Source organism: Eriocheir sinensis, chromosome 26 (assembly GCF_024679095.1).
Source record: "Eriocheir sinensis breed Jianghai 21 chromosome 26, ASM2467909v1, whole genome shotgun sequence".
Lineage (NCBI taxonomy): Eukaryota > Metazoa > Arthropoda > Malacostraca > Decapoda > Varunidae > Eriocheir > Eriocheir sinensis.
The window spans coordinates 10,333,067-10,359,954 of record NC_066534.1 but is presented as its reverse complement, the minus strand read 5'-3'; the positions used below and the strand labels follow the sequence as shown (position 1 = coordinate 10,359,954).

The following is a 26,888-nucleotide window of genomic DNA, read 5'->3' as shown; positions in this document are numbered from 1 at the left end:
GAGTGAGAGCAATGGTGGTGCTGTATTGTCTCCATGGGCCAGAGGAAGAAGAAAATGACATAAAGACACTTGGAAAAGCAGCAAAACATAGGTCTAGGCACCGCGGGGGAGGCCATGAGAGGGGGCCATGGTGGGGCATATTTAGGGGGAAAAATGAAAATTGTAAATCGAGCCTCTTTAAGAATATATAAAAAAAGGTTAAGTAAAGAGAGATAAGGAAAGAAAACAGCACAGGAATACAGTATCAAGTCCACCTGCTGGAGAAAAGAGCGGGAGAGATGAAAAATGAAAGCGAAAACTAGACAACAATGGAATGAGATGGATTTCAAGGGCCTTTAAAATGAAAGTGAAGGACAATGATCACGCCAGATGACAGGACAGCATTACAGAACGGATCTAGATAGAGTAGCAACAAGACGCCATTTGTATGCCACTATATCGCACAGTAGCAGCTTATACCTTGCAAACACACACACGCACACACACACACACACACACACACACACACACACACACCTCATGCCCTACCTCCTGAGTGCCTGCGAGATAACGTTTTGACCGAGTCCGAGTCCAATGCTCATAATCTACGAAAGCCTTAATTGCGCAGTGGTTTATTTCACTCAACATGTAGATTCTTCAACAGCTTGGTTAATTAATGGTAAGGATGAGGTCGGTTGTTGAGTATCCACCACCTTGAACGTCCGGAAGAGGGGGCAAGGGGGGCAGGAGGGGGGGGGGACATTTGATCTCCTTTGTAAATCCATCATATTGCCGTTCATACTCTCGTTGGCAACAGAATTAACGTTTTCAAAGCCTCAGAAGGACACTTTTTGCTGCGCTTATTGATAACACTGTATTCCATTGCCTTGTGATTAACCAATAGAAATATTAAATTAGATATGTAATTATGTATGTATGGAACGTATAATGACTCTGCCCCACCTTGAAAATAATCCTGCAGGCGCCCTTGTCCACTATGAAATCCAGTTTGATTCCTGCATTCGTAAAGCCTAGTGCTGCAACTATTCTGTTTGTCATGACCTTCGTGAAACGTTTGGGAAAGGCTTTATGAACTCTGACCCTGCAAGCACTTTTTTTGTATATATTTGATTTTTTTTTATTTTTTATTTGTGCAAACGCCCGTATTCTTGATTAGGACAGTTAGGCTACTTCTGCTGCTAATGATGATGATAATAATAATGATATTAATAATAATAATAATAATAATAATAATAATAATAATAATAATAATAATAATAATAATAATAATAATAATAATAATAATAAAGCAATAATAGTAATGATGATAGTTATATTATTATTATTATTATTATTATTATTATTATTATTATCATCATCATTACTATTATCATCACCATTATTATTATTTGTTGTAGTAGTAGTAATAGTAGTAGTAGTAGTAGTAGTAGTAGTAGTAGTAGTAGTAGTAGTAGTAGTAGTAGTATAAAAAAGAGGCCTAGTATCGGTAGCAGTAGTAGATTTTTTATTTTTTTGCCACTAATGCAGGGGAAAGAAACGACTACATACTTCATAAAAGTTTAATAAGTAACGACAATTACTGTACGACACTTCTTCCGTCCCTAGGCAACGCATTACCTGTCAAGGCAGTGAGTGGTGCCCGCCGCGCTGCCTTGAACCGATGCCACACTCAGCCACTCGTCCGTGCCCGTGCTGAACCATTAATATCGAGTGTCTGCCAGAACACTCGAGGCCGACCCAAGTCTTCTCCCGTCCCGCCCTTGGCCTTGGAGCGGCGTCTTGCTGAGCCTCACCTGCGTACCTGCCTCACCTGTGCTCCCCAGCCACAGGTATTGCAGTTAGTGCGATCCGAAAACTTCAGCAAAATATGAAAGTAATGTAGTGTTCTTACGTACTAATGGGAAAAAAGATATGCCAATGAGTAAAAAAGCAGAATCTGAAACGAAAGGAATATGGAAGGGAGTCTTAAATGTGTGAGAACTTTCTTTAATCTACTCAGTGGGTGGAGGGTACGGAAGTGATATGCATGAGACCCCAACGTTGTCTTCAACCAATATATATTCCCTGGCTAGCATATAAGTAGCATCCCTCGCCTATATTTATTTTGTTCCTCATAGATGTCGCATTACACGTAAGCTGCCATGCAATGTTTTGGTGGCCGTCACAACAAACAAGTCGCCATCCCGTCACCATGGAGACGAGCAGCCTCCTCGCTCAAGTTTTCCCGATAGGAATGCGGCTCTCCTCATGCCTTATATACGTTCTTTGGGTCGTTCCTCTTCTCTCGTGGGATCGTTCGGCCTCGTTTGATGATACAGGGTGTTAGGACCGGGAATGTACTCTTTCAGCTTGGTCTGATAGATGGGAGATGCCCTTTAATATAGATAAGTGCCAGGTTCTTCAAGTTTGAAGAAGAAAATAAGAGGTTCGATCACGAAATGCGCGGCGTTAAACTCAAAACCGTTCAGTGCGTCAAGGACTTGGGTGTCAAAATTGCGTCAAACCTCAAGTTCTCACAGCAATGCACTGACGCAGCAAATGAAATGAATAGTATGCTTGGCTTCATTAAGCTAAACTTTTTATTCAAAAATAAAGATGTAATACTCCCGCTTTACAATAGTTTACTCAGACCCCGCTTGGAATATGAGGTTCAATTTTGGTCTCCCCACCATGCAAAGGACATTGCTAAATTAGAAAGTGTTCAACGTCGGGCAACAAATATAATCTCTTCCTTGCACAACAAAGCTTACAACGAGAGGCTCTCAACTCATAACTTGCTCTCACTTGAGAAACGTCGCCTCCGAGGAAAACTGATCGACTACTCTAAAATACCTAATGGTTTTACGAATGTGGACAAATCAAAATTGTTTATAATCGATGAAACTCTGCGAACGAGAAATAATGGCACAAAATTTAGGTCTAAACAAGTAAATTCACGTTACACCAAATTTTTCTTCACCAACGTTGTAGAGCGAGAAAGGAATAAGCTCCCACCTTCAGTGGTCCAGTGTAACACGATTGACTCCTTTAAAAACAAGCTCGACCGACACTTCCTACAACTTAATATTTACTAAAGTAGAAATGCAAAGTTTTGGAGCCATCTTATTAATTTAAAATCATTTAGGCTTAAGGACAGACCCCCTAGTCTGGACCACAGGGTCTGTGTGGTCTGAATTTCTATGTAAATCTATGTAAATCTCAGTATTTTTGGAAGCTAAACTGTTCACTTCTCTTACATCCTCATGTCCTGATAACGTTTTTAAAATGGCTCAGAAGTGCGCTGTATTTAATGTAGTAAAAATACTATAACGAGTGAGGAGCTCAGTTCCTGGCCGCCACCCTCCAGGTAGTGTAACTCTTTACCTGTAATTGAGCGTAAGAAAAAAAGATCCACCGAACCATTTGAAATATGTTTAGGTCTGACACTTGTGCTTCCGGTGATGCAGAGGGTGAGGACCTTAGCCACAACCATGATGGGAACCCCTGAAATTTGACATCAAAACGTGACCCACCAAACCCTTTAATTAATTGTTTAACTCTCCCACTCGTGTTTTTGGTGATGTAAAGGAGGGTGAAGAGGACCTAGCACACTGGCAGCCATCATATTCATATAATACTTAATACTTTCGTGTCTATTCTTCAGTAAATAAAATATAATTAAAAAAACTGAGCATCAAATGAGCGGAGTTTTGAAATTTGACATCAAGCACGTAACCCAACACTAACTTAATGACATGTAACGCTTGTCCCTTGCCGAGGCCCAGTGTCAAACATACTGGCGGAAACACACAACCGGGAATTCAACAGCATTCACGTGACCCATCAAGCACTGCAATTAATATAACATTAATCTTTTGCCCTTGGTGGTACAGAGGCGACGAGACCCGTCCCAATGACAGCCATGATGGAAACACTGCGCTTCGCCGGGGACGATGACGAAGACCTCTACTCAGGCTTCGACACCGTGCACCCGGCCCTCGACACGACCCAACTGGAGAGCGATCCGGGTTTCCAGGAAGCTGTCCGCACCAGCCATGGACGACGCCCCCCGGTGAGTCGAGGCGTGGAGGCACAGGGACAAGGCATCTATATAGTGTTACTGTCTCCCCTTTATCATACTTATTTGTGAAGCGTCTATTTTAGTAACGGTCCCACCTGAATATTATGCTGTATTTGTGCAATACTACTACTACTGTTACTACTACTACTACTGCTGTTACTACTACTACTACTACTACTACTACTACTACTACTACTACTACTACTACATATATACTACTACATACGATAACCAAACTGACCGTTCACGTTCCCCTTGTCGCACGCCTTTCCTCTTCCTCTCCAGACGCAGAGTCGGGCGCCCCCCACCGGCCTGCGCCTCACCTCGGCCGCCGTCCCCCGCCTCGGCACGTCGCAGCAGGGCCCCGGGGTGAGCTACGGACAGGGGAAACCTTTGCCTTCATTTCATCAGTCTTTTTTTTAACATTTGTCATCAACCCTCTCTCATTGGCTTCTAATTTCGATCACTCAATAGACTTAACCGACACCAGTTACCCGTTAGTACTTCAAAGTTTCAACCATCTCCTATTGTCCTTTGCAGGTGTAATTACAATGACCAGTCCTGCATTTACCTCAATAATGTATCTTTTTTCATCAGCGTTAATCCCTCCCCCCTTGACCCTCATTCGACTTTTCACCTCTATACAACATTGCCGCTATCGGTCTCTCATGAAATTTTTACCCGCTTCATGAGGCCCCACAGATATAACACATGGCCTTCGTGCCCATGCTCTCCGCCAGGTGTCGCTGCACAGTTCCATGGGACAGACGGCGGGCGGCGGGAGCTCCAGTGACGGGCTGCGGCGGCCAATGACCAGCATGAGAGGCACAGGCTATACATCTCACGGCAGCTCGTTTGATCCCCTCCACCAAGCCAGTAGGGGTCCCGCACCTCCCCTTATCTCAAAGTCGGAGGAAAGGTAGCGCCACCCAAATTATTCAACTATCTTATATTATGCTCTTTTTCTATAATGAACAACTTTGTTTACGAGGTATCAATAATTTTTGGTTCAGTCCCGAAGAAAAAATCAAGTCCCTGGAGCGGCGGGTGATGGGGCTCATTGAAGAATCGTGCCTGGCGGCTTCGCGTGGGGAGGTGCGCCTGGCCCTCGACCGTGCCAAGGAGGCCTCCAGCAAGGAGCGTTCCCTCATCAGGCAGCGGGAACAAGCGGGCCTGTCGGACGGCCACAACCTCGACCTCACCTTCTCTGTGAGTGATTAGCGTTCACAGTGCATACTCACAAAGAACACACCGCAATAAATAAATGAACACACACACACACACACACACACACACACACACACACACACACCATAATATAGACGGATCAAAGCTGCAGCATAAATATAATAAAGACAAGTTACATACAGATACAGGTTGGTGTTTTTTTTCCCGTAACAGGTCCTCTTCAACCTGGCGAACCAGTACGCTGCTAATGACATGTACACGGAGGCCCTCAACACCTACCAGGTCATCACCAAGGACCGTATGTTCAACAACTCCGGGCGGCTGCGCGTCAACATGGGCAACATCCACTACAGGATGGGCCAGTACAGCAAGGCCATCAAGTTCTACCGCATGGCTCTCGACCAGGTGCCCAACACACACAAGAGTATGAGGTTTGTGCACCTTTAAAAATACTTTCTGTATAAACAGGCTTTAAGCTAAAATTGTGTGCAAAGCAGCCACGTGTCCTTGTTATTACTTTTTTTTTTATATTCTGCCTATATAGCACCGGCAGGCTTTTCTTCAGCGATCTCTTAAACCATCCCAGCCCGTTAATGGCGCAAGCGAATTTTATTTATATAGTGGCTGCCTTGATATATGACTCTTCCTATATGCTGACCCCCGGTGCTCCTCTTGAACGAAGTCGCTGAAGTTAGGGTTGATTGAAAATCTGGGCAGCATGTGGGTAACCTTCCGCCACTCGGCGATGGTTGTCGGCGATGGTTTGTCAGCGAGTATCAGTGGGACTCGAACCTCGATCCTCGGCCTCACGCCGACCACTCAGCCATCGCCTCCCGAAGTAACCAAATCCTCTTATAGTTGCCTGTTTTTTTTTTCTTATTCCTGTCACATGTCTTCTTGTCCATGGTGAGTGTGAGGCTGATATTGCTTCTCTGTGTTGTTTGTGATTCCATGCGTGACTAATACAGATACTGATTGACACAGAGTAGACACCAACAAGTTTCCTGGTCACTCAGACTCGCTGGCATAGTGCAGGTTACTGTAATGACTGGTGGGATGCTTATGGAATCTGCAAGACTAGCTACTGTGCAGGTGTGGGACAACAGGTGTAAAAATGCATGAATACGACCAATAACGGGGTCACCATTGCGGGGCGTGAGGAGCGAGAAGAGCGTATATTCCTGCAGTTGCATCCAGGATCCATACGACAGATTGTCTGTCATATGGATTCTGGTTGCATCATTTTGTGTGCTTGTGTGCGAGCGAGTAAGCGTTCCTGGGTGCGTGCGTGCGAGCATATACCTATTTCTCCATGACTAGGGCTGATACGACCCTGCCAAGCATATCATTGGGAAGCTCTTGAGTTAGTGATCTCGTGGGGGATCTCGCAAAAAATAGTAGCGAAGTAAAAATAATAATAATAATAATCATAATAATAATGATAAATATGATAACAATATTTTTTATTTATTTTTTACAGCACAGAGAGCAACTCAAGGGCAACAAAAAGATGTAAAAAAAAGCCCGCTAACTGTTGCTCTCATATAGTGATAAGTATAGAGTGGCCAAAAGAGAGGTCAATTTCGGATGGAGAGGTGTCTTGATACACTCTTCTTGAAAGAGGTCAAGTCATAGGCAGGAGGAAATACAGACGAAGGAACACTGTTCCAGAGTTTACCAGTGAAGGGGATGAAAGAATGGAGATGCTGGTTAACTCTTGCATAAGGGGTTTGGACAAAATAGGGATGAGCATGAGTAGAAAGTCGTGTGCAGCGGGGCCGTGGGAGGGAATAATAATAATATTAATAATAATAATAATAATAATAATAATAATAATAATAATAATAATAATAATAATAATAATAATAATAATAATAATAATAATAATAATAATAATAATAATAATAATAATAATAATAATAATAATAATAATAATAATAATAATAATAATAATAATAATAATAATAATAATAATAATAATAATAATAATAATAATAATAATAATAATAATAATAATAATAATAATAATAATAATAATAATAATAATAATAATAATAATAATAATAATAATAATAATAATAATAATAATAATAATAATAACTGTAGTAGCAATTTTTAATATTATCATTATCATCATTATTATTTTTTATCATTATCATCATTATTATCATCATCATCATCATAACAAGAGCGTTCGGAGACCGCAGACCTCCGCCAAAGACAACAGTTCCACCCTGAGTCCCACAGCGCCAGTTCTGTTTTCCCTGAATGGTCCCATGGATCGAATGTTTTTTTTTATATAATTTCAGGATCAAGATCATGCACAACATTGGCTTGGTGTTCGTACGGATGGGCCAGTACTCCGAGGCCTGTACCAGCTTCGAGTACATCATGCAGGAGGAGGCCAACTTCAAAACAGGTCTGGACTTGGTCACGGCTTACTACGCCCTTGGGGATAAGGAGAAGATGAAAAAAGGGTTTCTACGTCTGCTGGAGTGTCAACTGGACATTGATGACGATGAGAAATACACAACATCATCAGTAAGTTATGCTTTCTCATGCTACTGCTTAGAACATTTCCTATTTTTTGTGTTCATTACTCAGGTATTGCTATTATTTATAAAGGAGCCAAATGATAAGAGTAATTAACAAATAAGGAAGGTTGGACAAGCCTTAGACAAGGGCGATAGACTGAAGTGGTATATAGATGTTGCACCACGAAGCAGTTTGACTGATTGGACTGAGGAATAAGATGCCATATGAAGTAGGTAAAAACAATGTATATAAGAAGCTCCTGCAGTGGTTATGGAAGTGAAAGAATATCTCAGACATGCACATGTAAGGAAGAAATGTGGGACCTTGAAGATGAAAGGAGTACTACGGGCCGTATTGCTAAACATTTCGTCGCCCAAGTTTACACATTTGACAAGGCTTTCGTAGGAGTTTTGGGCATTTTAAGTAGTTGTTTATAAGCCAGGTGGTAGTTTGACCCTTCTTCTGTACCATGAACCTAAAGAAACGCTCATTAGAACCCGATTGACCCCCTCTTTGACCTTTAGAAATAGCTGATGTGAGAAACGAAAGTATTTTAAAATACCGACCTACATGTTGTGAATGAACAGAAAGAGACTATAAAAGTTCATAAATTTGGGTTTCGGAGATCACTCTAATCAAACATTACGTCCAACATTATATCCGGTCAGGTGCTGAATCTGTTGTATGTGTCACTGAACATGGAATTTGAGACTGTCATACCAAGAAATTGTTATCTGCCAATGCATTTAGAAGCAGGACATAATGGCTACTTAGAAATAAAGATATTTGATGCCTTTGAATAGTTATTTAATACATTAAATAACACACCTGAAGCCTGAGTTTCAAATCTAATTAAGACGGTATTTTTTTTTCTAACATATGCTAGGCACCGCTAGTGAACTGTGGGGAAATGGTTAAGTCTTAGTCATGAAAAGGCTCTAACACTGGATCAGCAGTTACTTAAAATTTCTCACTCTCGTCTTTCTTTTTAATTTGTGCCTACTAGAAGTCTTCCTCACAGAAATTTGACATGTATAACTCATGTTTCAGGATGACACTCAGGCCAACCTCATTTTGGAAGTAATTCGCAATGATCCTCTGCGCAAGATGGAGCGCCAGATGAAGCAAGAGGCAGAGCGCTCCATCCTGACCGCTGCCAAGCTGATCTCACCAGTGATTGAGAATAATTTCAGTGATGGCTACAACTGGTGGGTTAAACCTCCAAACACTACAAGCTGAGCCTTTAACTGCTCTATAACCATAAGTCAATATATATCGCTAGCTTAATGCACTTTACTGTACTGAACTTTCTTCTGAGTAGATGAACATGACAGATAAATCTCCCCTCTGTTCGTATATTCCCCCTTGTCAAGATCGGATCCTTCCCTTTCACCCCCCCCCCCCAAAAAAAAAAAAATCAACTATACTCCTACATTTCTCGGTCCACCAAACCAGTATCTCTTAACGTTACTCACCATGCAAGTTCATTTATATGTACGTGATTATACTTGACCAGAGTTTGTACATTTTTTCCTTCTACATAGTTCTAAATGGCTATGCTACAGTTGTTACCGTTCACTGCCGAAACAGGTGTGTTGATGCTATTAAGAACTCCCAGTATGCTGACCTGGCCAATGACCTGGAGATCAACAAGGCTGTCATGTACCTGAGACAGAAGAATTTCAAGGATGCAGTTGAGACTCTGAAGATGTTTGAGAAGAAGGAGACTAAAGTAGCGAGCACAGCAGCCACTAATCTCTCCTTCCTCTACTTTCTGGTGAGTGATTCTTCTGTATATATCTATCTATCAGTGTGTCCGATTCTCTGTCCCTTCGTTAGAACTTCCTCAAAAGTGTGAACATAGCAGAAGAATCTCCAGTTTTGTGTTCCAGCTCACCTCCACACAGGCACCAGTCAATACTCTCTCCAATACATATCCACTGTATTGGTCATTATAACTGGTGGTCTCCCTTTGATAACACCTCCCTCGAGCCTACTCTCACACACTCTCTTCACAAACTGATCCATCCTCCTTCCTCTCAGATGTGCGGACCATCTCAGAGTACCTTGCTTCACCCAATCAGTCACTTCTCAAACCACTCTCTTTGCATATTTTGTTTTTCTTACTTAGACTTTTTGATATAATAATTGAGTCATGTGTCTTTTTAACAGCAAAATGAGACAGACCTGGCGGAGAACTACGCCCAGATGGCCCGAGACGCTAATGGTTACAATGATTCAGCGCTTGTAAACCTCGGGAACTGCTGCTACAAACGAGAGGACTTTGAGAAGGCTCGGGAACACTACATTGCTGCCTTGGACATTGATGCGTCCTGTGTGGAAGCCTTATATAACCTTGGTAAGCGGGGTATGGATTTCATCAAACTATAACATCATACCCGCAACCATTTTCACAGTGGATATATAGGCTGCTCAGTGTTCATTTCCCACACACAGCCTCAGGGACACGCCAGTCCTCGTTATTGGACCGGCTCTGCCGGCGTCTGCCAGTGTAGCCGGTCTGCTGGCCGCCGTCTCCCTGAGAGAGACTCTCATCCTCATACCTACCCCGAACATTTGTATTGAGCTCTAAATAGCTCCGTCAGTCAGCGTCCTGACAGAAATATAAGATTTCCCCAAAAATTAAATGGGTACTGTATAGCTGAAGTAAAGTTCTAATACGGCCTATGGAAAATGTCTGATGAGCGTATTCTTATGGCTAAATAGAAAAAAAAGACCAGTTTCCCAATTTTCTCATACTGAACACAGTTTTTCTCCATATCACAACATAATGTATATCCCTTCTATACGTTAGTTTAACCATTCACTATGAAGTACTCACTATAAAAAAAATCCATGCGACAGCCGAGACTTGTGCCGTATACCAGCGGAGCTGTACTAACAGTACCATAGGCCCGCACTAATAAAAGATAAGAAATAAATGAAAAATATATAAATGGTAATGAAAAATTGCAAAGACAAAGAAAGATGACAAAAAAAATGGAATCTCAATTCTCACTTGTTGCTTTATATACTCCTGTGGAGACTCCACTTCTTCCTGACCACACCTTTCGGACTCGTTTTTGCAGCCTTCAGGGAGTACGGACCATATTTTGAACCATCACAACCTAAGCAAATGCAACTACAGATAGATAATTCCGAAACACATAACATTTTGTTTTTGATTTTTCTTATATTTTGTCTGATTCATTCCTTTTCAGTTTTGTATTCAACATTTTTAACCCCGCCTGTTGCAATCTGTCAAGTCTACCAACTTCCTTAACATTTGAAAGTATCAGTTGATTAAGATTATACAAATTTCATGAGAGACACGCCAGTCCTCGTCGACAGACCGACTTGGTCGGCTAGATTTCGATCGCCGATAGAGTCGGTCTGTCGGCACCCTGCCTTTGCTAAGGCCCGTGCTACCTCGTGCAGGGGGGGGGGGGGCGGTCTTCTCCCTCTTAAGGGCCCGTTCCTCTAGTGGTACTAGGGGTAAATCTTTAACAACAACAACAACAAATTTCAACTCGTTTCTAGGTCTGACCAACAAGAAACTTCATAATTACGAGCATGCGCTGGATTCCCTTCTCAAGATGCACGCCATAGTTCGCAATTACCCTCCCGTTGTCTACCAGATCGCCCACCTCTACCAGCTGCTGGAGGACAACGACCAGGCATCAGAGTGGTGGGTCACGCCTCCCCTTCCTTCGTTTCTTCACAAAGAATATATTACAAACATATAATCTCACTTAGATTTTGGAGACCATGTGTTACTGAAGCTAGATGTAAATCTCTCATTATCTTCCCCAAAATCAGCCTTTAGTTAATCAAAATATTCTCAGCTTTCCGTTTTTTACTCTGTCATTAATTACATTTTCCTACAAGCTGCCCCCAAATGCCCCAATCACACTTGCGTATTATTAAATTTCCTTGTTGATGATCTGCACTTTAGCAAAGATCTACGTAGCCTACATGTTAAGAATACAAATTCACAAAAGCTATCAATAGTATCGGTTGGCTAATTTAACTCTATGTTAGGTTAATAATTTATAGGTGGGTTGGTTTAGCTACTTTGTTACTTTGGTGCCAACCCAGCAAAGTGCCAACCCATGAACTGTGGGTGAAGTCAAGGACAAATAATCAGGCAGAAATGAAGCTCGAATCTCTGCTAGTGCAGGATGGAGTAAACTAACATCAAAGTGGAGAATGCTGGGAAAAGCCTTTGTCCTGTTATAGTGACCTAAAGAGGGCTGATGATGATGATGATCATTGGCTGTGATTTTTTTTTTTTTAAGAATTTCAATCCAGAGTTTTCATGGGAGTACTATGAACAATCCTATTTACTTAAAATTGATTCCCAATTTCCACATTATTGTCATTATCATCATCAGGAGCAGCAGCAGCGTCATCGATCATCGTCTTTAGCCATTACTAGTGCCCTAAATGACAAAGGCCTTTCCCAACATTCTGCACCTGTCCTGCCTGCCCCTTCCACAGGTACCTGCAGCTGCTGGGTCTGGTGCCCACTGATCCACACATCCACCAACGGTTGGGCCAGATCTTTGACTCAGAGGGAGACAAACAACAAGCTTATCAATACTACTTTGATGTAGGTATAGCTTGCATTTGCAACACATCTAAACACATGAATTCTGCAGTGCATGTCATGACTGAAGCTAGGCAAATCCCTTCCCTTACTTTTCATAAGTTTTACCAATTGTTTTTCATTGGCCTTGCAGTCATATCGCTACTTTCCAAGCAACTTGGAGGTTATAGATTGGCTGGGCTCTTACTTCATTGAACATCAAGTGGCGGAAAAGGCCATCAGCTACTTCGAGCGAGCAGCCCTCATGCAGCCTGACGAGCCCAAGTGGCAGCTCATGGTGGCGGCCTGCCACCGCCGCTCCGGCAACTACCAACAGGCGCTGCAAACATACAAGCAGATCAATCGACGGTTTCCAGAAAATGTCGAATGTAAGTAAAAACCTACTTTGAACTTAAGAGATTTAAAAAAAAATCTCTCATGATCATAAAATCTAAGTGAACAAATATTTTAGGTCTTGTTTTTAGTTCAACCCTTAAAGAGCACAGTGGCCTTAAGAATACGAGGCTACTTAATCATAGCTCATCATTTATCTTATTAAGCCCATCCCCCTCTTCTGTCGAGACTAAAAGGCCGCTTTCACAGTCGCTTTGTTTGTTTTGATCGTTACCAATGGCGGCGATCGTCGCTATACAATTTCCACTTAAAACTGGCCGATGGGGTAGTGGCGGCTGCGGGGTTAGCCAAGCCCCGCACCTTACCACACACTCAACACCTCTCGCTTCCTCTGCAGCCGCCACTACCCCATAGGCTAGTTTCACGTGGAAAACTATAGCGTCGATCGGCTCCATTGGTAACGATCAAAACAAACAAAACGACTGTGAAGGCGGCCCGGCGCAGGATCGCAGCAAAATAGCACGACGAAACAGTATGGTATCTCTTTGGCAACATCGGCAAAGATGTGGCCTTCCCGTCGCACGTGGGCAGGATCGAACCACGTCCCAACAAAATGTTGTTGTAACATTTCCCCATCAGACAGACGTCCCATGTTTGGAGAAATGCTGTTTTGCATGCATGCTGGTGGCGCGGGATCCTGCATACTCTCAGTTGAAATTCCCTGGAGTGCAGTGATGGCCTACTTTCTCTCGGAGGACGTTAACGCTACCAAAGAATCTTGAATAAAAATAGAAAGAGACACAGTATTAACCTAAAGCGGGAAAGGAAGCCACCCGTGACCCGCCGGATGGAGAGTGGTTTCAAATTTACACGCATCCGTTTGACATCTTCGGTAAAGTGGTTGCCTTCCTCTGGCAGGTAGTATGTTACCGCCGTTGTGTAGGCGGTAGGACAATGAAACGACCCTTCTTGTAGACGCACGATATAATGTGGTCAAACCTGTCAACAATAACATTAGCCTTCAGGATCACAAACATAAAACTCAAAACGTCCGTGTCTCTGAGCACCACAACGGGCAGCTAAGCACTTCACTTAACATTTAACCTCCAACATTATATGTGTATGTCACTTAACATCTACTAACGTTGACATTTAGCATCCTACATTGTATGAAGGCAACGAAGGCAACAACAATACAGTATATAATATCGTACTACGACAGGCGAATGCACTTAACGTATTCGGGTCCTACTGAAACGTCTCCGTCGTTCTGTTCCTCGTGTCCCTCCTTCAGGTGGAGTTCTCCTGCAGGGGCAGTCAGCGAAGACGAGAAGACACGTCTTCCCGTCGTCAAACCTTTAGCGATCTGCCTCTCCCTCCTCTCCTTGAGACCATATCCTCTCCTGTATGGCGTTTCACTCAGGACCCTGAACAAGGGCGCCTTCATACGAGTGTGGGGCAGCCTAATGGATTTGGTGACCTCTCTGACCATGATGTTATAACATTCCCGACGATAAATGTGGCCTTTGCGATAGTACCCGGATATCAACGGAGGACAGGCGTCCCTACACCATGAGCGCCACAACCTTCATACTCTTTTCCTATTTATCTTATTTGCTCCTCACCTATTATTTGTTCTGCCAGAACCACCTCCTATCCGTTCCTCCTTCTGGCGGTAACATAGTAAGAGGTGCAGGATATAATTCTCGCCTCAACAAAAAAAGTATTGTTGTTACATTTTTCCATTAGACCAATCAACCATGTCTTTCGAGTAATAACTGCCTCCATTCCCCGCCCGTTACGGAATTAGTAAATCTGAACAATCATCCCAAACAGTTAATTATCCTTTTTAACCTTACCACTATTGCTTGAATAAAAAAAACGTATATCCAATTTACATTCTGATTTTAGGTCTCAAGCTGCTCATAAGACTGAGTAACGACCTTGGTCTTAAAGAAGCTGCAGAGTACGCCATGGAGCTGAAGAAGGTGGAGCGGGCACAGGAGCAGCGGGACATCCGGGCCAGCAGCTCTCGCCCAGGCTCACGCAGGCTAGTGGTTCTTCGTTGTAGGAAAATGTTTTCACCAAGTACATGTAGTATTACCTGCTCTTATGATATATTTGTAAAACCATTTTATAATATTGCAATATTCAAAAACATTATACAACAAATGGGTGTGTGCTTCCCATCACAAATTACCAAATGATAAATTTGCATTAAGACTGGTAAAAAAAAAAAAGTAACACTCTTGCATGTCCTGTTAGAAAAACTCAGGTGAATTTCTCATGAAATATCTTGTTTAAAACATAGTTTCAGAGATTCTTGAGACTGTCTGCCCTTTGGACATTGTAAAGCCCGGCACATTGTACTACTGTAATAATCCAAGAAGCTGATAAAGACTCCAAGTGGTCTTATCATAAAGCCTCGGAATACCTCTTGGCCTGACGCTAGCTGGCCGCCTCAGGGGCCCGGGTTCATATCCCGAGGCAAATCTTGGGAGAAAAATACCCGAATAAATCTAATTATCATGTATTCGAGATGTGGAAATACACAATACTGTGATGGCACTAAAGCTCTTGAGCAGTATTGTTGCAACCTGAAGGTGACCAAATTTTAAGAATAAGTATTAGTCATATTTCTAATAAAGAACATGTTTAAGCAAGCAAATTTAAGATTTGGCTATGCTCATGAAATTATATAAAAAATAGCCCATTACTAAATACCCCATTCTTCAAGTCAGTTAGGCGAGGAGCCAAGAACTAATATGTTTGTAGGCAGGCCGAGGACCTTGTCTTGTAGATCCTGATGTTTCCGTCAGTGGTGCACAGTAGAGATGGCACTGACCATGAATTATTGTACTATATGTGTATGCCTACTATAAAAGCTCTTGTATTTACTTTGCAGGAAACATTTAATTATAAATATTAGTTGAACAGCCTACTCTACTGTACTTGTAGCAAGCTACAGCCACAGCTTAGTTTTTGCTGTAGTCCACAATATTATTCACATGTTTTGAATTCTATCACAACCTCTATCAAACACTTTTTCCTAGCTTCTCAAATGGTAACTTTTTACTCTCATTACCAAATGCAAAAGTTTGCTGATACTTTCTTCAATCTGCAGTCCTAAAATAAACTTTAGTCGTGCTCAAACTTTTCTAATATAGGAATGAGCCCTTTATGATTACATAATGATGTAAAAAGTATTCATTATGCTTCAGTATCACCTGGTAGTATATTTCCCTACTCATACCATTGTAGCCAGCACTGTAGCCATAGCATTTACTTAGCCCACGGCCTCCTACCTTGAGCACTCGTTCCTGGGTCCTCCAGATCCTCCTCCCGTGCCTCCCGCGCCGGCTCAGCTGTCTCGGGTCACGAGGAATATGGAGTTTTAACTCCTAAGAGTCCGGGTCCCAGGTAAAGGTTTCTTCTCAATGGCTGTGTTGCACTCCCTGGAACAAGCACTAGAATTAGCTTATGCTTTGTAGCTGTATGTTAAAGGTCCTGTTTCAGTAATTCTGCATTATTTTTCTAATTAATTTTTTTTTTTGATAAATGATACTCTAAGATGCAAGTTAATCCTATTTTTGTGAACTCCTAAATCTGTTTTTTAGTTTTCTGGTCTCTCAAGAACCAAACTCCCTTCGTTTTCTTACATTATTAAAACAAAGCTCAATGCCCGGTGTGGCGACACGCTTCATCCCTCTTTTATAGTCCATCCCCTGATCTGCGTATGCACGGGTTGTGCTATTTTGTCTTTTTGATAGCTTATACAATAGCTTATATACTGTAGCTTATACTAGGCTTACTTCTGATCGTATGAATGTCCTTCTGAATCCTCAGAGTTCTCTTTTGATTCAAGGTCAGGTTTATGGGATACTCTCCATTCAATAGTAACTGGGCTACGGGGTCCATGGCAGCATCGAATTTGGCCACTATTTTCATGAAAACTAGCATAAGATTAAAGGTAAACTTAGTATAAGCTATTAAAAGACAGTGCAGTGAATGAAATGGACAAAACAGCAGAGCCCGCTCATGCGCAGATCAGGATGGGATGGACTATAACAGAGGGATGAGGCGTGTCGCCACACGGCACGTGCTGGATTCCTAAGCGACTGGCGAGGAGGTTGCTAAATGGCTGTGGAGCGGAATGTCTGGCAGCTCCGTTTTCCAATACCCTCACGTAAACTCAGAAAATGTTCATATTTCTTTACTTAATTCACCTCCTGTACGAGAAAGGTAAAATTCAAATACATTATTGGGTTAAGGATTGATTATGCAATTATTATGCGATTTTAGCGACTTGATAAGATAATAGGCAGCGATGGGATTCAGCCGGTTCGCACCGGTTCGCAAGAACCTGTTCTTGGAATTTCTTTAATCCCGAGAACCGGTTGTTACTGTTAGCTTAAATCAGGGGTTCTCAATTTTTCCCCCATGAACACTTTTTACTTATAACTTATTTTAGTAAACCCCTCATAGACAGAACCTGTTCTTAAAAAAAATCAATCCCACCACTGGTAATAGGCAAGATGATTACAGTAAGTATAAATCAGAAAATAACATTTAGTGTGTAATCCACTTTTGACTCATTACTTGCAGCAATTATGATATCAAATTCAGAACAAACTATTTGTTCGCGTAGGCACACATAAGCAATCCTCCTGAACACGACGACACCCCCAGATTATAAATATGTGCGATGTAAGAGGGGACATGTAAGGGTTTTATGAAGTGGTATACCCTTAAATGTTTTCTCTAGCTAATGTTTGCGGCATTTACATTACTTATAGCCCTCTTAAGCTCTTAATGCGTGTTATAGTTGTGCAATCACTGCTTAAAATTCAATAAAGTCAAAAAATATCCGTAAGAAGTGATAAGAAGAAATATGAACATTTTCTCAGCCTATGTAAGGGTAGCCTATGAGTGGCGGTGACATCAGCCACACTGCCCGCCGCCAGCCACTCAGCAGCGCCCGTACCAGCCGGAGAGGAAGCTAGTCACTGTTGGGGGAAATCCAGCTGAAGTGAATGGACTATCTAAGAAAAAAAATGAATGGATATATATAAGACAAGAAGGTAAGGGGATACACCAGGAGAAATAAGTTGAGTTAAACATCCCAGAGGCAGCTTTTAGTTTCAAGTAAATAATATTTTCTCTCCACGCAGGCACCTCCTCGGTGTATCCTCTCATGAAATATTACAGAATTTTCTGTTCCACATAAATTTTCTATTATTTCTAAAACAGGTTTATGTTAAATTAAAATCATAAATACAGGAATCGATTTCATCTGAAATAACAATACATAGGTTTAGGTGGATGTATTTGTTCTGCAAACGCCTTCCTTTGTAACACTGCATGGAGTGACGGAGATACAGTACAGTCTAACTCTTCTAAGCATGTGGGGCTCAAATTTCCGATAAAATTTGTTTTGTTTCCAATTATTTATGTACTCAATAGTCTGGACTAGAGCTTCATTAGCTAGAGCTACAAGAATATGAATAATATCAGCCAGGTGTGTATATATATATATATATATATATATATATATATATATATATATATATATATATATATATATATATATATATATATGCGTGTGCGTGTGCGTGTGTGTGTGTGTGTGTGTGTGTGTGTGTGTGTGTGTGTGTGTGTGTGTGTGTGTGTAGAGCACTTAATGTTTGTGTGTTACAGGCGGAGTGCCAGGAGTGCCAGGAGTGCCAGGAGTGCTCGCAGCATCCCCGACTCTGCCATCAGTGGGAGGGCAACGCGGCTGTCCCTCAATGACCTGGACGAGAGTGAGCCGTATATTCCATCCAACAAGGAAGTTGGTCTGTATTAATACTTCATTAATTTCATTTCAAAGTCAAGAACTGTCAACTTAGGTACTTCTTGAATATCAAGTTATCCAGTAGACATATTTATAATTTCATTATTTCCACAAGACTCAAAAGTAATCAGCTAAAAACTAACTATAATTTGAATGCAGTACCATTGTAATGTTACACAGATTACGCATCGATTGTGCTTCAAAAAAGAACTATACGAATGTCCATTCTTCTTTCACAGACAGCAGCTATGTTGACCCTCTCGGGCCCCTTCAGGAGCGCCCGAAGACAAGCCTCCGCAGGAAACAGGATGAAGATGAATTTGCTGATGAGGACATTGGAGAAGACCTTTTGCCGGAGTAAAGACATTGCTCTTTTGAAGACAGGCTTTGATGATCATGTCATGAAGGTGGCGGCGTTAAGGAAAGTTATTTCATTTAGGAATGAAACACCAGTGTAGCACAAGTTCGACTTCACATATCAATACTTATTCATATACACTTGAGGAGTAGTAGCTAGCAAATTGGCATGTTTAATAATAATAAATATGAACCTCGCTATGTACCGTATTTCCAAATTCCTTTCAAGAAGATCTATTTTCGCTGTGATAGACGGTCAATATTCTACTCCGGAAACTAAGAGTATAAACAGTGGTGTTCCGCAGGGCTCTGTTCTATTACTCACTACATATATTTGCCAATTGATAATATAATCTTTAAAATAAGCCCTACCCATTTTATACGCCGATGACTCTACTCTGCATTATTCTACTTTATTCAACAAGAGACCAATTCAATATGAACTATATAACTCAAGGATGGATACTACTGAGCGCTTAACCTCTGACTTTTTTTTTTTTTTTAATGGGTGAGAAGGAACTTCGTGTCCCTTAATGAATCAGAAACTCAACTTCTCCACCTGGTAATTCGTTAGAATCTTCCAGACATGTATTCTCTATTTTTTTTTATATAGCACTCAGCTGTCCCCTTCTACATTAGACATTTTCGGTTAATACATAACTCAAAATTTCAGCTGGAAACTTCACGTGTCATTTACTGTTAAATTGGTTTCCTTGAGGTTAGGCGTTTTGTATCCTATCCTAAAAGCTCACCATATACACAGCAGACGTTTTTTTCCCCTTTTCTGTGAAAAAAAAGTTATGTATGCATCCATTGCAACCTGTGTGTCTCTGTGTGTGTGTGTGTGTGTGTGTGTGTGTGTGTGTGTGTGTGTAATTCACCACCATGGCCTGATCACGTTTTGGACTCGTAATCGCCAGCAGGTACCGTCCCGACATGGGCAAGTGCTCTTTATCGTCAATCTCTGGGTACTGCCAGGACCTCACACAGCACACACCTCATCCCCCTTGCTGAAGGGGAGATAGAAACCACTCCTAGTCAACGGAAAGAATCCGGCCAGAGCGGGCTCGAACCGCCGCCCTGTCAGACCGCGAAGCCTGGCAGCGCAGCTCTCTAACTAACCAGTTGCGCCATGGAGTGGTGAGAGTGTGTGTGTGTGTGTGTGTGTGTGTGTGTGAGGAGGGGTGAGTCCACGCACACAACCATTTTGGACAGAATATAGTCATGGGTTTCCCCCTCAACAGCTCCCCTGCCACCTCTTGAATCCCTCTGCAGTGTTTCATCTTTATCATCTGTCGATACTGTGCTGCTAGTTACTCTTTTGAACTATCTAACAGCATGGCCCCGCCCCTCCCACGGCCCCGCTGCGTACGACTTTCTACTCTAGCTCATTCATATGCTGTCCAAATTTCTAATTCCTTTCACTGGTAAACACAGAAAGTCTCCCTCAATCTGTATTTGATCCTTCCTACAACTTGAACGCTTTCATGAGGGGAGGAATATCAAGACACTTTCCCAACTTGAACTGAGCATGATTTCTGTGTTTCTTCTGTCCTGTGTGGAATCAGTGATTTGTGGTATTATTTTCAATCTTCTTTGCCCATTTTGGTGTTTCTTTGTTGGAAAAGAAATAAAAACAAAAATATATTTCAATATTTTTTGTGTGTAGGTCTACCCGTTTCAATTTTTTTCTCAGAACTACGAAATTAATAATCAACATGTTTTAGATCACGTGTATGTATGTGTGTGTGTGTGTGTGTGTGTGTGTGTGTGTGTTATGTCCTTCTAGTGGCCTGGTATAGGAGCACGCAACGCCTCTAACAAAATCCCATTAGTATGCTACGCGGCACTGTCAACCCCTCCCCGTTCACATTCCCAATCCTTAATCACTCACCTGGCTGGCTATTCCCATGGCCAGCTGTTGTTTCTGCTCACTTTTCATTTCTATGGTGTTGATTTTCGTTCCCATTCCCCTCAAAAAAAAATAATAAACTAAAAATCTGCTCACACACTACTTCGGGGTTCTCCAAGCAATAGCCGTGACCCAGTGCTGCATGGCAAACGACAATCTGTTCACCTCACCGCCTTCGCCCGTAAATAAATGGGTCTCAGATGGCGGGAGGTGTGCAACTTTACTATCAAGAGACTTCCGACCAGATCGTGAGGGTAATGCTTCAAATAAAACTGGTTCGCAGTAGTAAAATAAAATAAAACCAGTTCGCTGTAGTAAAGTGAAATAAAGCCGGTTCGCAGCAAAATAAAAGAAAATCGGCTCGCAGTAATAAAATATGATAACACCGGTTCGCAGTAAAATAAAAGAAAATCGGCTCGTAGTAATAAAATATGATAACACCGGTTCGCAGTAAAATAAAAGAAGATCGGCTCGCAGTAATAAAATATAATAACACCGGTTCGCAGTAAAATAAAAGAAGATCGGCTCGCAGTAATAAAATATAATAACACCGGTTCGCAGTAAAATAAAAGAAGATCGGCTCGCAGTAATAAAATATAATAACACCGGTTCGCAGTAAAGTAAAAGAAAATCGGCTCGCAGTAATAAAATATAATAACACCGGTTCGCAGTAAAATAAAAGAAGATCGGCTCGTAGTAGTAAAATAAGATAAGAACGGTTCGCAGTAAAAAAAAAAAATAATAATAATAATAACACCGCCCTTCTAGGCACTGAACTCTCCCTTTTGTACCAGTGTTTAGCATCACATAGACGAGTAGTGCGTCTGTTGCGTTGTCACTAATCATTAGCAATAGCTCATGTCGCTGCTTGCTTTGCCTACTAGTTAACAAAGACATCACGTAGAAATATTCATCTCTCTCTCTCTCTCTCTCTCTCTCTCTCTCTCCCAACGCGCGGTGACCTTGGGAGTAACAGTAGCAATGTCAGTGTGTTGCGTGACTCTTCTTCAGCGGCTCGTTAAACGCACACACCGCGGGACACACTCGCTGTTACGCTGTTACCGGAGGAGATTAACCTGTAAAATGACGGCTGTGGCGATGCTGGTGACGGTGGAGGACGGAGAGAAAGTCCAGCCGCGCACCATAAATAAGTTGGAAGGTTGGTACCACGGTAGAGACGGACGGAGGAATGAATAGGGAGTGAAGGGTTTAGATGGCAGGATTAATGGTCGGATTGTTAAACACTTCCTCGCCCGAGCACACATATTTGACAAGGCTTTCATAGGAGTTGTGGGCCTTTCCAGGGGTAGTTTAATGACCCTGGTGGTAGTTTGACCCTTCTTCTGTACCATGAACCTACTTCTGGAAATTTTGGCATTTGGATTGATCTGATGTGAGAGAGGTAACCCAATCTGACTAACCAATCAATTATAGATTGTTGACTCAGATTCTTTGGGACATTTTGAAGCTCGAGCTTTTCTCCTCAGCGAGGCTCTACTAACTTATAGCTTTTAGCAATGATCTCTCTCTCTTGTAGGACCCACCTCTCTTTCTTTTTTTTTTCCTCTTTTTTTTTTCCTTTTGCAGGATCTTTTTTGCGGTGTTTTTGGTTGATGTTTTGTTTTGTTTTGTTTTGTTTTGTTTTCCCCTTGAAAATATAAGCTGCTGCTAAGCTTTGCTGCTGCTCAAGTTTAAGCTCTACATAATAATAACAAACAACACACAACAGCAACAAACAAACTTACAATAAACAACATAAATAACAACACAAGCTAACTAACTTACTATTACTACTACTACTGCTACACTACTACTACTACTACTACTACTATAGGAGGGAGAGGAATAAGAATGGTAGGATAATAAACAAAGGTGTAATCTCAGAATATCTCATAAAACTACGGTTTAACGCTGAATTCAAACATAACATGACTTCCACATTGGACCCCCAGCCAGGACTGGTGCGCTGGGGTCACTCGGAGGAGGAGAGAGGCGAGCTATTATATAATTTAGTGAAACTTTTCGGGGGGGGTTAAGATATTTTTTTTTTTTTTTTTTTTTTTTACGTCTACGCCTATAGCGCCGGTAGGCTTGCTTGAGGGGTCTGGATGGTAGTCGGCCCCAGCCCGTATTGGCGCAGGCAGGTGCTTATAGTGGCGCCATCTTCTCTTGATTGAAAACCTGTTATCCTATAAAAATTAATATGTATGGACTCTGATATATAGTGTGTTGATTAATCATAAGGTCACTTGTTAAAATTACGTAGTTAGTTTTTTGGAATAAAAAATAACTTAGAATTTCTGCTAACTAATTATGAAAATGTCGTTGGGTGGTAATATGGAACAGCATGTTCCATATATATATATATATATCTATATCTATCTATCTATATATATATATATATATATATATATATATATATATATATATATATATATATATATATGTAGGCGGTGGCGTAGGTGGTAGCGTACTGGGCCCACATTCACCGCGTGATGGACGACGCGGGTTCGAATCCCCACGCTCCCACTCGGATTTTTCAGTCACCGCCGAGTGGCTTAAAACTACCCACATGCTGTCCTGAAGACCACCCATCAACCCGGACTCTAGAGGAAGCCGTCCAAGAGAATCAAGAACGAGTTCCGGGGGGCAGCATGAGCCAATGCAAGATGGCGCCACTATAAACACTCGCCTGCGCCAGAACGGGCTGGGCCGACCATCAGGCCCCACCTGGAAGAAGCCTTGGGCCGCCCATCAGGCCCCACCAGGAAGATGCCCTCCCGGCGCAACAGGCAACGACGTAAAATACGTAAATAGTATATATATATATATATATATATATATATATATATATATATATATATATATATATATATATATATATATATATATATATATATATATATATATAAGTAATGAAATTGTACAATAATTTTCACAGACATTTAATATATTTGTACGATAATTTAGGTCGAAAAACGATCATTTTGAAACCTCAGTACAATAACTTTAACAAAATAATCTGGCAACCCTGCTGGCCCGGCTCAACGTCATGAAGACTATGACGCGGCCGTGGGCGGGCGCCACTTTCTCCGTCCTCCGGCTGTACTCAGTGGCGTAGCTAGGGGGGCGCAAAGGGGGATATCTTGTCCCCGGGCGCAGCATCTGGGGGCGCAAAACTGATGTTACATAATTACGAACGAATTTCAGAATTAAATGTTTTCCCCTCTTAATTAAATGCACGGAGAAATTGGAGATGTTCAGTGAAATAATGGACTGCCGAATGTTACTCAAGGCAAGGACTGATGTTAAGCTTTCGACACCAGCGGACCTGCTTCGCTTCATTGTGCAGTACGGGGATGATGTATTTCCAAATCTGAGAGTTGGTCTTCAGCTCTTACTGACTGTTGTAACATCCATTGCTAGCTGTGAAAGGTCTTTAAGTAAGTTTAAACTTATATTGTCCTACCTGAGATCATCCATGGGACAGGAAAGATTGTCAGCCGTGACTTTGCTGTGTGTGGAGCGGGAGGTTACTGACAGCATAAATTATGAAGAACTACTCGATAGATTTGCAGCTGCAGAAGCAAGGAGAAGTTATCTTTGAAGCTACAATTTTTTTTTTCTTTTTTACGTATTCGCCTATGGCGCCGGTAGGCTTTCTTGATGGGGCTTGATGGTCGGCCCCAGCCCGACGTGGCGCAAGCAAGTGTTTATAGTGACGCCATCTTGCATTGGCTCATGCTGCCCCTCGGAGCTCATCTTTAATCCAATAATCTAGAGTCCGGGTTGATAGGTGGTCTTCTGGACAGCATGTGGGTAGGACGATTCGGGGGTAAGTAGGAAGAAAAGAAGGGAATAATCAGATGGACAGTGGTGGAAAGGAATGACAGAAAAAAGGCAAAACAGAAATAGAAACTCATAATGGAGCAAATAACGAAGGAAAGGATGATTAGAGAAAGTTTATGCGAGTTATGAGAGACAACAAGGAAAGAGGAAGGAAGTCAAGAAGAAAATAAAATAAAAGGAAGAAAACAAACTAAGGAAACGAGAGAGAGAGAGAGAGAGAGAGAGAGAGAGAGAGAGAGAGAGAGAGAGAGAGAGAGAGAGAGAGAGAGAGAGAGAGAGAGAGAGAGAGACAGAGAGAGAGAGAGAGAGAGAGAGAGAGAGAGAGAGAGAGAGAGAGAGAGAGAGAGAGAGAGAGAGAGAGAGAGAGAGAGAGAGAGAGAGAGAGAGAGAGAGAGAGAGAGAGAGAGAGAGAGAGAGAGAGAGAGAGAGAGAGAGAGAGACTCCGTAAATAGAGCTAGAACTTAATGAACAAATCCAAATATATCATAATCCACAGGAACAATAAATAACAAAAGATTAAGAGAGAAGGAAAGCATAATCTTATAAAGACAAAAACTTAAACAGTTATTTTATTGTATAAGAACTTCAAAGAGAAAGCATAAACACACACACACACACACACACACACACACACACACACACACACACACACACACACACACACACACACACACACACACACACCTGGTGATAGAAATAGACTGTCACAGGATTGGAAAATACAATGGCCAAAGAGATAGACCAATTAGAATAAAACTTAAGGCACAGAGTGAAGCAGAAGAGGCCTTGGCAGGAGGTTGGAAGCTGGCGGGAGAGGAAGACACCAAAATGATGTGGTTGAGAAAAGATCTGAATGAACAAGAGAGAGTAAAGTTGAATGAACTTAGAGGTGCATGAGGTTCGTGATTGACATGAGAAGAGATCGGAAGAAGAGAAGGAGTTATTTTTGGAGAGTAATGGAATTGAAAATGAGAAAGTGGTTCATGGGGACGAGAGGAAGGACGGAATGAAACTAACAGAAAAGGAGAAAGGGTGAAGAGTGACATACACGAATATTAATGGAATAGTTTCATCGTGGATAGAGTTCAACGACTATTTGAGACAAAGAACTTGATATTGTGAGAGTAACGAAAACTAAGTTGTGTGACCCAATTGAGGTGGTGGGGACTGGAGAAGGTGCATACAACATATGAAGGAGAGCCAGATAGAGAAAACAGAGAGGAGGTGTGATGTTGATGGTCAAAAAACGCATTAGGGTGGAGGAGGTGATTGAGGGTGAAGGCTTGGTGGAGGTGTTGAAAGTGAAAATTGTGTGAACTGAAGGAAGGAGGCATTATGTAGTAGGATATGTGCCCCAAAGAGCAAGCGCATGGGAGTTGCGAGAATATGAAGAAATGATACAAGACACGGTGAGTTGCCTGGATAGAATGTTGAGGGAGTGTGAGAGAATAATTATAATGGGTGATTTCAACTGCAAGGAAGTGGAATGGGAGGATTACCAGACGCAGGGAGCAGACGAGTCATGGGGAGGAAGACTCCTGCAACTGGCAATGGAACATGTGCTGACTCAATGGATTAAGGAACATACCAGATTCGGGAATGAAGGAGAGGCATCAAGACTAGACCTGGTATTTAGTAAGGAACAGGAAACAATAGGAAATTTTTAAATAGATTGTCCAATAGCGAAGAGTGATCATGCGGTTGTGGAGTTCAAAGTATCAGAAAAGAGAACGATTGACCGAAAAGAGGATCACAAAATTGGGAGAAGCAACTACTGTAAAGCAGACTTTGTTAGCTTAAGAACTTTTTTGAAAATGCAAATTGGAGTGGGCTGCACAAAGCCAAGAGAACACAAGATAAGTGGGAGGAGTTTTGACAGCTATACAAGGAAGCCGTAAATAGATATGTCCCCAAGGTAACCAAAAGGGATGTTGGTGAAAAGGAGTGGTTTAACAAAAGATGCGAGGCAGCTAGAAAGAGAAAAGAGAAAGCTTGGAAAAGATGGAGAATACGAAGAAGAATCAATTCGTGGAACGATTACAAACAAGCAAGGAATGAATACACAAAGATTAGAAGAGAAGAAAAACGGAAATATGAAAAAGATATAATCGACAAGTGCAAAGACCAACCCAAACTATTTTATAGACATGTGAACGGCAAATTAAAGAATAGAGAAACAATCGATAAAATGAGAATGGATGAAACTACATAT

General features: G+C 41.7%; 1 protein-coding gene across 1 annotated transcript; it reads left to right on the top strand.

The window, feature by feature from the left end:
- The first annotated feature begins 1,625 nt into the window (after positions 1–1,625).
- On the top strand, positions 1,626–20,399 carry LOC127003752 (intraflagellar transport protein 88 homolog). The gene is made up of 17 exons (XM_050870755.1): positions 1,626–1,829; positions 3,875–4,051; positions 4,346–4,429; positions 4,801–4,979; positions 5,074–5,269; positions 5,462–5,679; positions 7,558–7,789; positions 8,834–8,991; positions 9,374–9,560; positions 9,956–10,142; positions 11,324–11,471; positions 12,284–12,395; positions 12,526–12,760; positions 14,637–14,775; positions 16,059–16,145; positions 18,423–18,559; positions 18,798–20,399. The coding sequence occupies exons 2-17, from the start codon at positions 3,893–3,895 to the stop codon at positions 18,917–18,919; spliced, it is 2,580 nt and encodes an 859-aa protein (XP_050726712.1). The 5' UTR covers positions 1,626–1,829; positions 3,875–3,892; the 3' UTR covers positions 18,920–20,399.
- The last annotated feature ends 6,489 nt before the right edge of the window (positions 20,400–26,888 follow it).